Source organism: Coptis chinensis, chromosome 7 (genome assembly GCF_015680905.1).
Source record: "Coptis chinensis isolate HL-2020 chromosome 7, ASM1568090v1, whole genome shotgun sequence".
NCBI classification, from domain to species: Eukaryota; Viridiplantae; Streptophyta; class Magnoliopsida; order Ranunculales; family Ranunculaceae; genus Coptis; species Coptis chinensis.
In genome coordinates, this window is record NC_141462.1 from 17,252,772 (window position 1) to 17,269,290 (window position 16,519).

A 16,519-nucleotide genomic window follows, 5' to 3' on the forward strand; every position below is an offset into this window, starting at 1 on the left:
TATTGTGGTATTAGTGAATTGTAGTTGCATTTTAGCATTTTATTTAGATGAGTTTAGCAAGTTATTTTGGTCTTGAGGTTAAAATTTAGAGTCTTTTTGTACTCAATTATCTCTAGTTTGTGGTTGAAGTCAAGTCTATACATAATACAAGTCAAATCAAACTCTAGAGCCTATGATCGAATTCAAATTTGTAGTCTAGATGAATAGGAATCTAGACCCGTTGAGCTACTCGAATACTCGATGAGTCGAGCTTGAGCATGAAATAAAGCTCGAACAAAATTTGAGCTCGACTCGCACTCGATTCGAGAGATACACAAGCCGAGCTTGAGCACCCTAGTACTCGACATGAGTAGCTCGATGATCAGCCCTACATAAAAGTAGCTAGAGGGAAAAAAAACTGTCATACAGGGTTCTAAGAATATTAATTAGAATTTTCATGTCATTAATTTACTTAAAAGCATAGTCATATTGGAGCTAGTGCATTCATCTTGTGAGACTACTACATCATCTTGCACAAGTTCTCATGAATAATTCCCTTGTGTGTGGTTTGATTGTATCCAAACAGGCACACTCTCGTAACGTACTCGGGAAAAAGTTCACCTCATAGATCATGCCTGTAGGCTGTAGTACATCTTTCAATTTTTATTTTTTTACCTATGAAAACTGAAGCAATGTTGAATTCAGGAAAGAAAACCAAACTCAGCAGAAAAATACTAAATGTGTAACTGAAGATCCACTGTCTTTGATGCATGTTATCATAGTGTGCTTCACCTAAGTTTTGCGCCTAGCTATCTAAGAATACACTTGTTCTCTCCAGGGATCAGTAGCTCAATTGGTTGTGTACCCCTCTCTTCATGCTACGGTAGGTAGACCAAGTTTTCATGGACAAGTAGAGGTAGTTGGGTCTACTAAAAAAAATGGCATATCGGTTTATGGACAAGGTTTGGGCTAGTTTCTCTTCGGGGTGAGTCTTAGGGCAAATAGGCCTTCGGGCTATAGAGTCCTTCAATGTAACCGGTGTGGGTCTGTTTTAACCCTCTAAATATTTCATAAAAAAAAAAACTCTAAACAGGACTGTTAATAGGGTTGGTGTGATGGGACATAGGGTCTGATTTGATAAGAGATTATCTTGATTGATTATCCATAGTCTAACGTGGTACCGGATTTAAAGCTCCATATCCATTACGATCCAATTTAACGCAGCGTTTGTTTGGCACCTGACTGAAGTTATGGACGCTGATTGGAGGGTGGACAGGGCTTTTAGCAGGGAACATCTTTTTTTCCAATACAAAAGAAATAGAAAATCCGATGTTAATTTGGTTGATTTATACATATTGATTGGTGGTTAGTCGTTAAATTGCCCCTTTTTCTTTAGATTGTTCCCAAAATCTTTGTTCTGAAGTGTTATCAAGTTATAAAACAAATACAACATAAAAAATGTAATCTGAACAAGAAACGATGATGCTATAATCAAATAAACATTTGTTTTAGAGATCAGGTAAACATTGAAAACTCAAATTCTAATGGAACTATTCTGCATCCAATATTCCAAATACACCAGCTTTGCAAGTCTAATCTAGCTACAAAACCGTCACAGAGAATACCAAGGTAGCTAATGTGCTACAATGTCAACATTTTATCTGACGGGGAATCACAGAAAACTTTTGCAGACTACTGTTCCCAAGAGATGAGACTGCTAACATAAACCAGGAGACTTTGATCACCCTTTATTTGAAACTTCAACTTCTTCAACCTAGAAAATTTAATTTCGTAAGTATACAAGCTAGCACTGGATTTGCACTCATATTTCTTGAATAAAATTACTTCACCATTTCTCAAACTAAGAACAGGCTTAAGTTTCGGTAGGGAAGGAACAAAAGTCATATCGCTTGCTATGGACGATGATATAACGCCATATTGTTTCATCCAACTTTTTGCGTGAAAATCGTTTAAAGTCCATATATCGAGTCCAGTGTCCTATATGTAGAACAGAACTGATAAACATCCACCCATTTCGACCAATTCGTAATTGCAAGAAGCATCTGCATTGCTATTCTTTGGAAGATACGTTCTTTGGCCCTTTTCACTGACACTGACATCCATAGAAATTATGTACTCATTTGAGCCAATACTCCAATGCAATATCATCCCATTCACCGAAACTGGATTCTTCCACTGGAACATTATATCAAAGGGTCTATAATATGTAGCCTCAAAAGGCCCTGGAACCCGTCTCCACTGAGTCACTGACTATCGATGCCTAAGGAGAATATCTCATATCCAAATTGATCAGCATACATGTGTACCACTTTATATACTTTATTAAACGGATTGTATGCAAGGGAACACGAGCAAGAACGATGTCGGCAACCTGAAAGACATCTAGGAAGCATTATGTCTTTATTAATAACCGGATTAGTAACATGAAGCAGTCTCGTGTCTTCCAAATCCTTTGATAGTATCAACCCATTGCAATTATCCTTTATCTCTCCCATGCCACAAGTAAACTTATTGTGATCAAGTACAAGTTCACCTTCATTCACCTTTAACATATATGATTTAGATTGTCTAAAACTTGGGGTTCTCACGATTAACTTGGGTTCAGAATAGACGAAGTTCGGATTGACAAGAATATCACTTGAAATTATGTTACACCATAACTTGCATATGTACCTGAATTTATGTACAAGTGATTGTGGTGGAAGTTTGGCGAGTATGTTGAAGATGATCAGCTCCGGTAAGTATACTACTTGAGAGGTTGTCATCTTCTCGTCTTTGTTCTCGTTCTTCCCTGTTGTTGATAATGATACTTCTTTCCCAGCTGATTCATCAAGGATGGAAAAAATCTTTGTAGTTGCTGTGTCGTCCATCTATCTTCCACCCTGATTGATTCACTCTTACTGCTAGCAAAAACCTATGGTTTCATAAACGGATGCTCTTTTGGGGTTGGAGGGGTGTAAACAAACACCTAGATATATAATAGACGGTTTGTCCCCCTAAGGTCTATAAGTTTGTTCCAGAGAGAACTCTTTGTTTATTAGGAAAGAATGAAAGCATCCAACTTCACGAGGAAACATTCAAGTTTCTTTTTCTTTTTTTTTGTGTCTAGAATGGCCAAACTTAAGTGTGCATTTTCTGCTTACACAATGATTACAGACTCAACAAAATTAGTAAATTAGACGTACTATTAATTGCTTGGTCCTGTTTTCCTGAATTATTGTGCTGTGTGGGAAGCTATAAGACCAGGTCTTTTTTGGAGCTCCACACTCACCAAAGCACTGTTTGGCCTACACAAAAGGATCTGTTGGTAAAGCACTGTTGTTCTGTTATTTTCTACAAGAATTTGCAGTGTTTACGAGGTCACAAGTTGATATGTCTAGGAAACTAAGCTGTGCTCTTGAGCCAATTTGAGTATTTGATTCTCTTGAGGGGTGTATGTTATCCTCCTCTGCAAGTCTCCTGTTTTTGATAAACTGTTGTTTCTGATGGAACTCTTGCAGTTTTTAAGAAGTTTTTGAACAAGTTTGTCAACATGCGTCCTTGGAAACATCTTGGTTTGGGAAAATAAGGGAGGGCCACGTTTCATCTTCCTTGATGTAGGCATGACTGCTGAACTTCCTAGGAAGAATGCTGTGTATAGTGGATCGGAGCTCATCCATGCTGTTGGCACGCGGAATTTGCTGCACTGCTGCAGAATCGCTCTGAGTTTGTCAAAAAAAAAACGGAATTATGTTGACAAAGTGCAGGACATGTAGGAAGTATTGTATGCTTGTTAATTACCGGATTAGCGACATGAAGTACACCTCCCCGCTTCTTGTACAATAACAAACCATTGCAACTATCTATCACATCACTCATATAACTAGTAAACTGATCATGATGAGTAGTATGGCAGATGAGCTTGCATATAAACATGACTGATCGAGGTCGTGAAATCTGAAACGTAAAAGGACAATGAAGCCAAGAAAACGTGTAAGTGGTGAAATATCTATCAAAGACCATTAATACTGAGTAGTTGAGAATGCTCCCAATGACCCACGTCAGCCCCCTTTTTTTCTCTGAGACGGACACGTCAGATTTTTCATAAAAAAAGGAATTCTACGCCTTTTTTTGCCCATTTCAATTGTTCCTAACCCAAAATAGATAAAAACCTATTATCATGCTCTTTTTTCAATTCTACAAAACACTTTCAACCCTCCAAAAAAAATTCATCCCTTCAAACCCTCTCTCTTATTCTTCTCTTACAACTTCTTCGCTGATATGATATTCATCACTAAGTGAGACACGGACTTCGATTTTCCTTTGGTTGTGAGGTTAAGGTGTTTGTTTGTTTGTTTGTGTCATTTTTAGAGATTTTGCCAAGAGGATTACAGAAGTTGAGATGGACTTGACATTGGCAAAGAGTCAGGGGTATCTAAGGAGCAAACCTAAAAGTGATACGAGACAAAAGCTTCTTGCTGTTATTGGAGTTTATACTGGTTTTGGTAGTCGGCTGAAACGGAATGTGTTCAGAGGTTCTTGGATGCCAAGAGGTTTGTTGTCTTTTCACTTGCTATTGTGCATTTGAATTGTAAAATGTAATGTATGCACAATATGTATTGAAAATACTGTGATTTACACTTGCTAAATCAATCTTCCGAAATTTTACTTCTTAGAATCCACTTAGTTGGTCACAGTATTCCGATGTGGAGTTATTGCTTAGGTCGTGAAGTTCTGTAGAGACATTTGGACAAGCTTTATTCATGTAGCTGGTTGTCATTTGAGACAATTGGACATGGATATAGCCACCCTTTTTTTTAGAATTCGGTGAATCTGACATATGAGTTGTTGTATAGATTTCCTTTGTTGGTTGTTGTATGAAATATATGGTTTTATTACTGATTAGTGATTACTGCTAGAGTCTAGGCCTTGAACATGAAAACAAAATATTAACAAATTCACATGGCTTTCAGGTGATGCGTTGAAGAAACTTGAAGAAAAAGGAGTTATTGTTCGTTTTGTAATTGGTCGGGGGTTTTTCCCAAACACTTAAATCCTTTTACTATTAGTTTATTTATGGATTTCATGCCCTGTCAAATGGTCTAATCATGTACCATTACCTATATGATTAAAACTGGCAGTGCTAATCGAGGTGATAGCTTAGATCGTAATATTGATGAGGAAAACCGCTTGATGAAGGACTTGGAAGCCCCCTCCCCGTTCATTCATCTCCAATATATCTATGTAAGCCGTTGCAGTGTCAAGGATCAAAATCAAAGTTGATGGTGTCTAGGACTTCACTTTTGTGCAAATGGCACCGGCCACAAACAATTTCAATAACTCTACTCAGATTGGCCAATGAGGTTATGAGAAGGTGTATAAAGTTATTTTAGCTGATGGAAGTATTGTGGCCATCAAACGTGCACTTGAAGGTTCATTACAGGGTGAAGAAGAATTTCTCACAGAAATTGAGTTACTATCAAGAGTGCATCACCGGAACCTGGTTGCTTTGATGGGATAGTGCGAGGAAGAAGGTCAATGTGTACTTTTTCGGTTTTTTCCTCAATTCTCGGATTAATTTACCCATTGATTACCATTTGATGTTCTATTAATCACTTTACATACTTTTCACATTAATCTCTTCAATTTGTGTCGAGCACATTGATCTTCAGGGGAATAATCTCAATTGCACATATTCTGTAAATTAGTATTATGAGATAATAATCTCAAAACTTTTTTGTTTATAACAAATTTTACGCAATCATGTTACATTTTACTCTCACGATGGAACCAAATTTCCTTTTATTAAAAAACAAACAAACAAAAAATAAAATTAAAATGCTATCATTTGGATAGGTTAAAGCCTATATATATCATTCAATTCATTTAAGTGATGCTGAGTGTTATTAGAAATTAACAAATACGAATCCCAATAATAATAATGGTTTGCGGTTTTATTTATAATGGTAGGAAATTGCAACATTTTTTTATCCCTTTCATTGCTTTGCAAATCTGTTTTAATTTGAAAAAGTGGCGAATTTCTACTCATACGTTTTCCACTGTTGCTTTGTCCATAAGTATTTTTCTTCAACTTTGTTTCATGTCGTTTACATAAGTTAGCTTCTTAATATTCTTGACCTCATTTCTAAATGCTTAAATACAAGTTGAAGTAGGTTTCGTTCACTAGAATTAAATCTGAAATGTATCCACTATCAATTCAATACATCGACACATTATGTACACAAGCTCACACAACGTAATTATTAGAAACCAGTACTTACTAACAATGAAAAAGACAGTATTTGTTATTAGACTTCTCATTGCCAAACCTATATAAGTATATGTATATTCTTATTTGCTATAAATTTCTGATGTATATATGAATTTCTATCCCTAACGCAAAATCATGCCTAAACTTTTGGCAGGTAATGATATTATTAATAATTCAATAAAAAAATGGATTAAGAAAGGGATTATAACGGAAGACTCACTTTGCAAGCTTCTAAGTTTAAGGTATCGTTTTTGTTATGACAAAAAAAAAGCAAATAATTTGTTTATTCTTTCTCAACTTTGTTGTTTATTATGATATCTCAGTTATGATAAATCATTATTGGCATACTTCCTTTCATTTTCAGTAAGGTATAGATACATACATTTGTCAAAATATGTGTATCATGTTACCATAGGGAATTAGGGATGAACCAATAATGGCATACGTGAATTTGCATTTCACCATTTGGGTCATCCAAGCTTAACTTATAATTATTACACTGATTTTTTCAGAGTCCCAGTTGGTCCATGATAATGTCTGACATGGGTGGTAAGCAACTGAGCATAGGAGTTGGTCAACAAAGAAATGGTTATTTGCATAGGCGATGCTAAAAGTGTCAATGGTGAAAAATTACCACTTAAGCCACCAGATTTGAACTTGGAGTATGTTGCAAACTTCATTAGTGCAGGTGATGGATCGTGGAACTGGGATTTTATTACTAGGTTCTGGTCAATTGAATACACAATTGAAAATTGCTCTATATCTTTCACAAGGTCTCTGCCGGAGGATAACAGATTTGGGGATGGCATGATGCAGGTGAGTTCACTGTTAAAAGTGCTTATAATGGGTGTTTTCATTTAATTTATCTTGGATGCAGTGAGGAATTTATAGCCTTCACAAGAATTTGGAAGGCCAACTTGCCTTATGAGTGGAGAGTTTCCCTATGGCAATGCATGGCTATAGTTGTGCCTACAGCAGACTGCCTTGCTTCTCATTACTTCATCATCGATAACGCTTGCTACCTGTGTTTTCAGCCCTCTGAAACATCAGACCGTCTCTTCTTTGTATGTGAAATTGCGTAGGCAGTTTGGTTTGGGACTAACTTCATCACCGTAGTACACATATATAATGGAGAAGAAGGCTTCAAGATGGTGGTCCATGTAATGATTGACATGATGTTGATATACTCCGATTGACGAAATTCATAAACTCAATCTATTATATATGTATTAAGAATTAGAAAACGTAATAGCAATCAGTTATTACTGAAAGATAGGATTTATTTAATTTATAGGTAACTTGCTACGTTGAAACTGCCAATTTATTTTTTGAGCGGGCATTTCACAAAGCTTGTTTTTGAGGTTTTGGGTCCTCTAGGATGGAGCTCAAACAACCACGACCGGCTTGACTATAAGCCAGTGTTGGCCTCAGGCCTTATGTATGTTTTGGTGTTATGAATTGTATGCTTCTGCAGCATATTATTGGGATGTATTGTATTACGCCATATTTCTTCACGAGTTTTGGCTCGGCGTGGTTATCGGATCATATTTTCCCTCATTTATCCTGTATGGAATGAGGGTGGGGATTTTTACTTATGCTTCTGGACTAATCAAAAGGAAACTACTGATTGGATTTTATTTGTCATTGATTTCTATTAATTCTGAAAACCTTTTGACTTTGAGTTGCAGGATTTCATGATTTTTTACTTTCTATTTTTTATTTATTTTTCAGAAAAACCAGCCAAGAATTAAAACTGTTGTTAACAAAGTTGGATCAATTTCAAACGAGTTTCAAGTACCCAAATTTGAAGTTCTAGCAGGAATTGATGATATGGTTCTGAAGTCAAGCAAGTATGGGCGACATTCAAGTTTGACTATGGCTTGGTCTATTGGAACTCAAGATTGGAACACGAGCACACATACGGCTGATTTCTCTATTCGGGATGGAGATATCATCGTGACATGTTTTCAAGTATTGGCCCTTTTGTTATTCCAGCAGCACAAAAGAGATGTATAGTTTATGCAAACGACTTGAACCCGGACAGTGTTCGCTATTTGAAGAATGCAGAGATCAACAAGGTAGATGATAGTGTTTGTGCATATAACACGGATGCGAGAGCATTTATTTGTCACTTAATGCAAGTTTCGGATTGTCTGGAAACATTCTCTAAAAGTGAAAGGCCAACAGGTAATAACCAAGACATAAGGCATGTATTTCCACATTGCTTATTGTTTTCTTTCCTGAAAACTGTAAGTGAACCTCCCCATGACTTGCAGTTTACATGAAAGAAATACCAATTAACGGTATAGATCATTGAGAAGCCACAGAAAGCCCGTGCACTACCTTTTCTGCTTCTGTAACTAAAAGACCATCTGACAATTTGTGGTAATACTGCATCTAGGAATATGAAAGAGGAGCCTGGCTTCAACAACTCACATTTGGTGTATTTAGTTTGGGTAATCGCCAGTATGAGCATTTCAATAAGGTACATCTCTATCCTGGTAAGGTTCATCAGTTTCATATATTTTGGGAATTATTGACAAGTACCACTCTGAAACAGATTGCCAAAGATTTGGATTAACAACTTATTGAACAAGGTATTAACCCAAATCACCTGCATATTCTAAATTGCATTCCCTGCATTTGCTTATTTCTCCCTAATCTTTGTTAACACTCTTTATTAACTACATAGAGTGAGAATGTAGGTAGTCTTCAGGCAAATTTTTAAACTACTGTTAGTGGTACAAGTCCCTTTGATATAGAAATAAGACTAGAATCCTAAATCTTTTGGTATCAAGTTAAAATGAATGACACATGCAAATCCATCCAACAATTTTGTTGTGGAGATTTTTAACAGTTATAATTTTATGTTATTCATGACTTAAACAAGTTCACTTTAACCAATGACTTTGTTTTTAATTTATGCATGGGAAGCAAATGCAGGGAAGACATATAGCGATAGAGGTGAAGTGATTAAATCACATAAACCCTTTACAGAGGTGGGTCTGTCATATTAATCTGATAGCTAACATTGTTCTCTGTATCAGGGGCCAAATATATAAAGGACTACTGCCACAAGTTGTAGCCGGATTCCATAGTTTTAATCTGCAAATGAAACGACCAAGTATTCTGTCAAGTTGTCAATGGTACTGAAACATTAACATTACTATCTAAATGGAAACTTTTGTGCTATTATTATGTTTGCTTAGTATTGGCAAACCACAATGCGTGGCTTAACTATGTGGAGATTTATACGGACAAAGTAAGGTATGTGTCATTGAAGGTAGTGTCTACCAATATATGATTTGTTTCAAGAAGGTTCATATATCTAAAGCCAACTAAAGGTGTTGTATGCCGGGTCCACTTAACTTGGTTGTTCAAATTGGGTCTATGAAGATTGAAGATAGATGATTTGAGATAATAGAGTTTTTGGGGTGGGGTTTCACAAAGGGATTTTTCCTATTTTCAGTTTATATATTTACCATTAATTTTTTTTTTCCCATTTTGTTATTTCTTTACAAGGATTCATCATTTCTTTCATTTGATATTTTGTTCTTTCCTTACAATGATTCATCATTTCTAGCTTTCATTTTATATTAGTCTGCATTAACACATTCGATCGATGTTAGCAGAATGAAGCAACACAAAGTACACTGTGAACTGAGCTCGCAATACATATGAAGACAGTACCCTCCACTTCCATGAACGATACTCAGTGTGTATTCTTTTTTACGCCAAGCTTGCATCTAAGGTACATGAGCTCCATTTACAATGTTATTTCTTTATTGTTTTGTTCATTGTGGAGTTTTTATTGTGGCCTTATCTCGACCGCGATCTTCTATAAAATTGACAGCCCAACCTACAGAATCATAGAGGTTGTGAACTCCTTCATATGTTGTTAGTACACCAAAACATTCGTATGGACATATATCTATGAAGTCAGACAACTACATTAGTTAACAATGATTAGAAGCAAGTTGGACAAGTTAAGTACTATCTCCATGATTTGTCCAAACCTTTTCACATGACATTTAAAATAGTGTTGGAAATAGTGTTGGATTCGTACAATCATGCCCACCATGGTCGCCATGGAAGATAAAGTTTCCGACCAGTAGCATAATTATTGATATTGTGTTATGAAGATCTCTTTTGAGAATGAGTGTGTTATTTACATCTATTATTTATTGTTATTTCTTTTTTCATATACGATTGTTGAGAGTTTATGCCTTTCATCTTTCAATCATTCAGATGAGCAAGAATATCCGAAGGAGACTATTGTCCGCTTAGTTACTTCTTTCTGTTTATATAGTTAGAACAAGACTATTTAAAGTTTTTATGTAATGTTAGTGCTATGTTCTTACTTCTTAATTTTTGTTTTTCCAACACGACGTGGTTTGACAACATGCGCCAATTGTGAAATGGAACCGTTCCAAATAGTTTGCGTTTAGAATACAAGTTAATGATTCTCTTTTGACACTCATATTAGTTTTTAGAATATCCGATGTATTATATTCTTCATTTGCTTGGTCATGGATGAGAAAAATAACATAAATTGTAAATATGTATTGCAAGTCTTTTGTAAAAAAAAGATCAATGTGTTTTTCTTTTTGTTTAAAATGTATTGTGTGTCCTTTGTGCTTACAAATTAATAGATTTTTTTCGTTATTTGCTTAACAATTACTTGCTTTATTTGGTGAAGACCAACATTTGTAATGTATGAAGGGTCCCGAGTACAATGAATTGTGGTGCTCTTCGATATTCTTATTTTTTTTAAAATTTTTTTCTTTGAATATAATATTTGTAATTTGTTGAAATCTATTTATTTAACATAATTTGCAGTTCATTTTGTTAGTATAGTTACAAGAGTTGTAGATGTGGATAAGCATCCCCTAGGGATTATATTTTACACTATCCAACTTCACCCATTCAGCAAAGGCAAGGAGGGGATATATTATTTACTATATATTAGTGCCAAATAAAACTTATGAAGTTACATCTTTTTCATCAAATAACTTAATATTAGACGCTAGGCATTTAATGTAAGTGACTTGGTTTCCTTTGGATATTCACAGGCAATGATAATTAGTGTGCACATTTGAAGGGTGTTACTTTGTAACCAACAAAAGTGGTCTATAGCTTCTTGCGAGACTGACAACTTATCATCAAATTTTTGTGGCTATGTTACTGAAAAACCAATCAGGTTACACAAATGTAAAATATGATAAATAGTTGTGATGCATCTTTGAATTGATTTATGTACCATCTGTTAATAGCCAGAGAATCCCAATGTTGTAAATGTTGTGAATAAATGGAATGGACTCAATAAAATATTGGTCTTTCATATAACTTTAAAATGGGCCTTGACTCTATAATTTATAAAACTCAAAACAAAAATAAAGCCCAAGCAATGCAACAATCTCGGCCTATAAAACTTAAGCGCAAACCACAAATAAAACCCAAACAATGTAACAATCATAGTAGTGATCCTATTATTACATTTGGTGTCTTGGGGTTAGAATACCAAGATGACAACCTCCTTCGCACACCCATTTACTCAATTTAGTTAATGAATGATATGCCTTTTTGTTTATCGGAGATTCTGTTTATGCATTTGAATATATTTCTTTGGTAATTTAGTATGATAATAAATCATAAGAATTAATTAGTCTAAAAAAATTAAAACCAATTGTAAAAGTAAGGCTACTTTCAAAAGGTAGCAAGAATGAGTTCTTTCTTGCATTGTATTAGAATTTGAAAGTTCATGTCCTTCTGCAACTATTAATATCTTGGCGTATGAACTCTCATTATTTAATGATATAATTGTGATTCGACGCAATGAATTCACTAAATAATAGAGGTTGCGTGTTATGGCAGATGGAGAGACCATTGTGCGCAATGAATATAATTCAGTTATCGCTTAAATATCTGGTATGGTTTGAGTATGTCTTCTATTCCTTGATTGTTGCGTTATATTTTGATATAGTTTGTATAGGTGAGGATGATAAAGAATTGTTATTGTTATTTAGGACAATAATAACCCAATTTCAGAAAAACATAAACCCTTCAAACAAAGTATGCAATGAATGAGCTATCAATATACATATATTATTTATTCAAGTAGACTTTAGGCTTTTGAGTCATTAGCTATCTATGTAGCATGTTCGGCCATAGGCCGGGCCAAATGGCTAGTAATATAAAACAGCTCAGTTGTTAAACAAAGTTATAAGGGTTTAAGTGGTGGTCCTAATTTCTTCGGGATCTGTGTAGTTAGAGTTTTCTAATATCTATTAAATTTTTAATGTAATTCTTAGCAATATCCTTGAATTTAGGAAAAATTCAAGGAATCTATAATACAAAACAGCAGTTGTTAAACAAAGTTATAAGGGTTTAAGTGGTTTTTAAATGGTTTGTGTGAAGCGTACATCAGATGGCTGACGATAGACCGACACGATTAAAGAGTAAGTTGATTCCAATTAGAAAACAATTTTATGAAAACTACTCAAATAAATTACTACTAACTTATCTAGAATTTATGAAACTTATCTAACTTATTTAAATTCTAACTTATCTAAATTTATTAAAAGTTATCTAAATTATAACGTAATGATTTAATACAATTAGTATTTCTGACGGTAGACCGACACAAATTAAAAAGTAAGTTGACTCCAATTAGGAAACAATCTTTATGAAAACATACTCAAATAAATTACTACTAACTTATCTAGAATTTATGAAACTTATCTAAATAACTTATCTAAATTCTAACGTACTGATGATATTAATCCTCATAACTTTCTTATTGACAAACTCTTCATAGCCTTCTCCAGACTGCCCAACACCTCCTCACAGATTACTTTCTTCTCAATCTCGAACAGCTTGGTTTTTAAGTGGTTTGTGTGAAGCATACATCGGATGGCTAATAGTTAATACAATTAGTACTTCTGTCGGTAGACCGGCACAAATTAAAAAGTAAGTTGACTCCAATTAGGAAACAATCTTTATGAAAACATACTCAAATAAATTACTACTAACTTATTTAGAATTTATGAAACTTATCTAAATAACTTATCTAACTTATTTAAATTCTAACTTATCTAAATTTATCTAAAGTTATCTAAATTCTAACGTACTGATGATATTAATCCTCATAACCTTCTTATTGACAAACTCTTCATAGCCTTCTCCAGGCTGCCCAACACCTCCTCACATATTACTTTCTTCTCAATCTCGAACAGCTTGGTTTTTAAGTGGTTTGTGTGAAGCCTACATCGGATGACTAATAGTTAATACAATCAGTACATCTGACGGTAGACTGACACAAATTAAAGAGTAAGTTGATTCTAATTAGGAAACAATCTTTATGAAATCATACTCAAAAGCCTACATCGGATGACTAATAGTTAATACAATCAGTATATCTGATGGTAGATTGGCACGATTAAAGAGTAAGTTGATTCCAATTAGAAAACAATCTTTATAAAAACGTACTCAAATAAATTACTACTAACTTATCTAGAATTTATGAAACTTATCTAAATAACTTATCTAACTTATTTAAATTCTAACTTATTTAAATTTATCTAATGTTATCTAAATTCTAACGTACTGATGATATCAATCTTCATAGCCTTCTTATCAACAAACTCTTTTTAAGTGGTTTGTGTGAAGCCTACATCGGATGGCTAATAGTTAATACAATCAGTATATCTGACGGTAGACCGACACGATTAAAGAGTAAGTTGATTCCAATTAGGAAACAATCTTTATGAAAACGTACTCAAATAAATTACTACTAACTTATCTAGAATTTATGAAACTTATCTAAATAACTTATCTAACTTATTTAAATTCTAACTTATCTAAATTTATTAAAAGTTATCTAAATTCTAACGTAATGATGATATTAATCCTCATAGCCTTCTTATTGACAAACTCTCCATAGCCTTCTCACCTCCTCATAGATTACTTTCTTCTCAATCTCGAACAATTTGGTTTTTAAGTGGTTTGTGTGAAGCCTACATCGGATGGCTAATAGTTAATACAATCAGTACATATGACGGTAGACCGGCACGATTAAAGAGTAAATTGATCCCAATTAGAAAACAATCTTTATGAAAACGTAATCAAAGAAATTACTACTAACTTATCTAGAATTTATGAGACTTATCTAACTTATTTAAATTCTAACTTATCTAAATTTTTCTGAAGTTACCTAAATTCGAACGTACTTATGATATTAATCCTCATAGCCTTCTTATCGACAAATTCTCTATAGCCTTCTCCAAACTGCCTAACACCTCCTTTCAAATTACTTTCTTCTCAATCTCGATCAGCAGGCTTCGCAGGTACAATCACTTTCTTCCTTATTCGCAAATTTTCTATAGAGTATTAGTGCGATTGGGAAACTCCCAACACTTATTATATAAACTCATACAACTAAGCACGAAGGGTTTTGGAATTACTACTAACTTATCTAAGAATTCTTCGTTATCAACGCTTATTAGGGAAAGTTTATGTATTATATTGGCTTTTTATAATTCCAGTTATCAACATTGGCTGGCTTATTTGACTAAGCAAACACCAAGCAATTGATTTTTTCCTTCGCACACATAGAATTTGTGTCGTTGAGCGGCACTGTACACCTGTATAAACACTGGAACCATATAAGAGAACACTTCAATTGATAAGCCTGAAACATCAAAATAACTTATGGAATGGAAAATGTTACTTCAGAAATTCTTTTTTACTTATTGATTAGATAGATTGTTCATAGGAAAGGAAAAAAAATGTGAAGCGAGTTAACATTCCCCATAATATAGCCCTTGATTCCTGTTGTTAGTGATTAGTATTCAATGCAGTCATATTTATTTTGTTTTTTGCTCAACAAGTTATTGATTATAAATATTTTGTAGTTTGCCATGTTCTCATAAATTTTTTATTGTTTTCCATTTTCTCCTCAGCATGGATAAGACACAAACTACTTCTACCAGTGAGCGTGCTGCATTTGCTGAGGTATTTTATCAAGTCATTTTTTTTTTATTCTTACATGAATTATAAAACTCCACAATTTATACAATGTTTGTTTTCTGCTTACGTTAATATTGTTAACGTATTTGTATTTTTGCAGGTGGGGAGATAAGTACAATGGGCACGGTAGCAGTATAAAATACACTGACAAGTGGGCCGAGCGCTTAGAGGGTGATGGATGGACAAAATGGGGTGACAAGTGGGATGAGAATTTCAATCAATACAGCCAAGGTGTCAAGCAAGGAGAGACGTGATGGGAAGGAAAGTATTGGGAACGGTGGAACCGTACATGGGGGGAAGGTCACAATGGCTCTGGTTGGGTGCACAAGTACAGGAAAAGCAGTTGTGGAGAGCACTGGGACACTCATGTTCAGCAGGACACATAGTATAAGAGGTACCAACATTTCGGTTTCCAACATTGATTTGAGAACTCAGTACAGCTACGAGAAGTTCATAAACCACCACCCGAAACATCATGAACCTAAGCATCTTCGTTCGATTGTAGAATACTACTTCTTACAGCCTCAGGTGGAAGCATAACCGCAAAAGTAGCAATAAAGAATTTGACTTCATTCAGACTCAGTAGATGGATTTTATTCCCAAGTGGTGGTAATGGTAGTTAGGTTAATTACCACTTATGGTCTGGTTCTGTGTGGTTCAAAAGGAAGTCTGGATACCGCAGTAATGAGAGACCTATCATAGGCATCACTTGATCACCATGATCAATTGCTGCTCTGTTACTTGGCACATACTATATATAGGCCATCCAGTTAAGAATTTTTAATTCATTGTTTTCCTTGGATTGTGTTTCCTAAAACTTATTGGCACTCTATTCTGCATTCGTGAGTGATGGCAAATGAATATGTAATATTTTGTATAATTTTGTTTTCTACATATTTTGTAGGTGACATTGTCTATGTAGTTAGTGAGCCTAATTTTTTCAGTTGCTTGGGGAATGGAGACTATGCCTGCAACAAATAGTTGAAGTCTATATATATTAATATATGGAAAACCAAGGTTGTAACAACTGAATGTTCAATGGTGCCAAATATTCAGCATTTTGCCTCATTGCGTGTCATTGAGTTATACTAACATCAATTGAACATTTGAGCGTTGTGAAATTGGGTTTTATGTGTTGAAGGATATGGATAATTAATTATATTTATCTCAACATTTAGACATTTTGTGGATACTCAAATTTTTTGCAGGAGCATGATACGAATAGGCAATGGTACTCACTTT

The 16,519-nt window shown here is 34.5% G+C and overlaps 2 protein-coding genes across 5 annotated transcripts; one reads left to right on the forward strand and one right to left on the reverse strand.

Annotated features, from left to right (window-relative positions):
- Positions 1 to 2,243: 2,243 nt before the first annotated feature.
- On the reverse strand, positions 2,244 to 2,870 carry LOC147486334 (putative F-box protein At3g52320). The gene has a single exon (XM_086573711.1). The coding sequence runs from the start codon at positions 2,868 to 2,870 to the stop codon at positions 2,244 to 2,246; it is 627 nt and encodes a 208-aa protein (XP_086429837.1).
- A 3,531-nt stretch (positions 2,871 to 6,401) lies between these two features.
- LOC147486335 (tRNA (guanine(37)-N(1))-methyltransferase-like) lies at positions 6,402 to 16,304 on the forward strand. 4 transcript variants are annotated; one of them, XM_086570160.1, is made up of 9 exons: positions 6,402 to 6,492; positions 6,763 to 7,066; positions 7,982 to 8,437; positions 8,652 to 8,735; positions 8,811 to 8,847; positions 9,194 to 9,214; positions 9,298 to 9,396; positions 15,211 to 15,262; positions 15,378 to 16,304. In XM_086570160.1, the coding sequence occupies exons 2-3, from the start codon at positions 6,836 to 6,838 to the stop codon at positions 8,264 to 8,266; spliced, it is 516 nt and encodes a 171-aa protein (XP_086426286.1). In that variant the 5' UTR covers positions 6,402 to 6,492; positions 6,763 to 6,835; the 3' UTR covers positions 8,267 to 8,437; positions 8,652 to 8,735; positions 8,811 to 8,847; positions 9,194 to 9,214; positions 9,298 to 9,396; positions 15,211 to 15,262; positions 15,378 to 16,304. The 4 variants fall into 4 exon arrangements, 1 of the variants encoding a protein (XP_086426286.1); XR_015200859.1 differs by lacking the exons at positions 6,402 to 6,492; positions 6,763 to 7,066; positions 15,211 to 15,262; positions 15,378 to 16,304 and adding an exon at positions 11,323 to 11,578 and having other exon boundaries at positions 8,213 to 8,437; positions 9,185 to 9,214; positions 9,298 to 10,001; XR_015200857.1 differs by lacking the exons at positions 6,402 to 6,492; positions 6,763 to 7,066; positions 15,211 to 15,262; positions 15,378 to 16,304 and adding an exon at positions 10,499 to 11,093 and having other exon boundaries at positions 8,213 to 8,437; positions 9,185 to 9,214; positions 9,298 to 10,001.
- Positions 16,305 to 16,519: the final 215 nt, after the last annotated feature.

Coding starts and splice junctions, on each gene's coding strand:
- LOC147486334 (XM_086573711.1), bottom strand. CDS start 2,870: ATGGACGACACAGCAACTACAAAGATTTTTTCCATCCTTGATGAATCA.
- LOC147486335 (XM_086570160.1), top strand. CDS start 6,836: ATGGTTATTTGCATAGGCGATGCTAAAAGTGTCAATGGTGAAAAATTA. Junction 7,067..7,981: donor TTGGGGATGGCATGATGCAG/GTGAGTTCACTG, acceptor TTTATTTTTCAG/AAAAACCAGCCAAGAATTAA.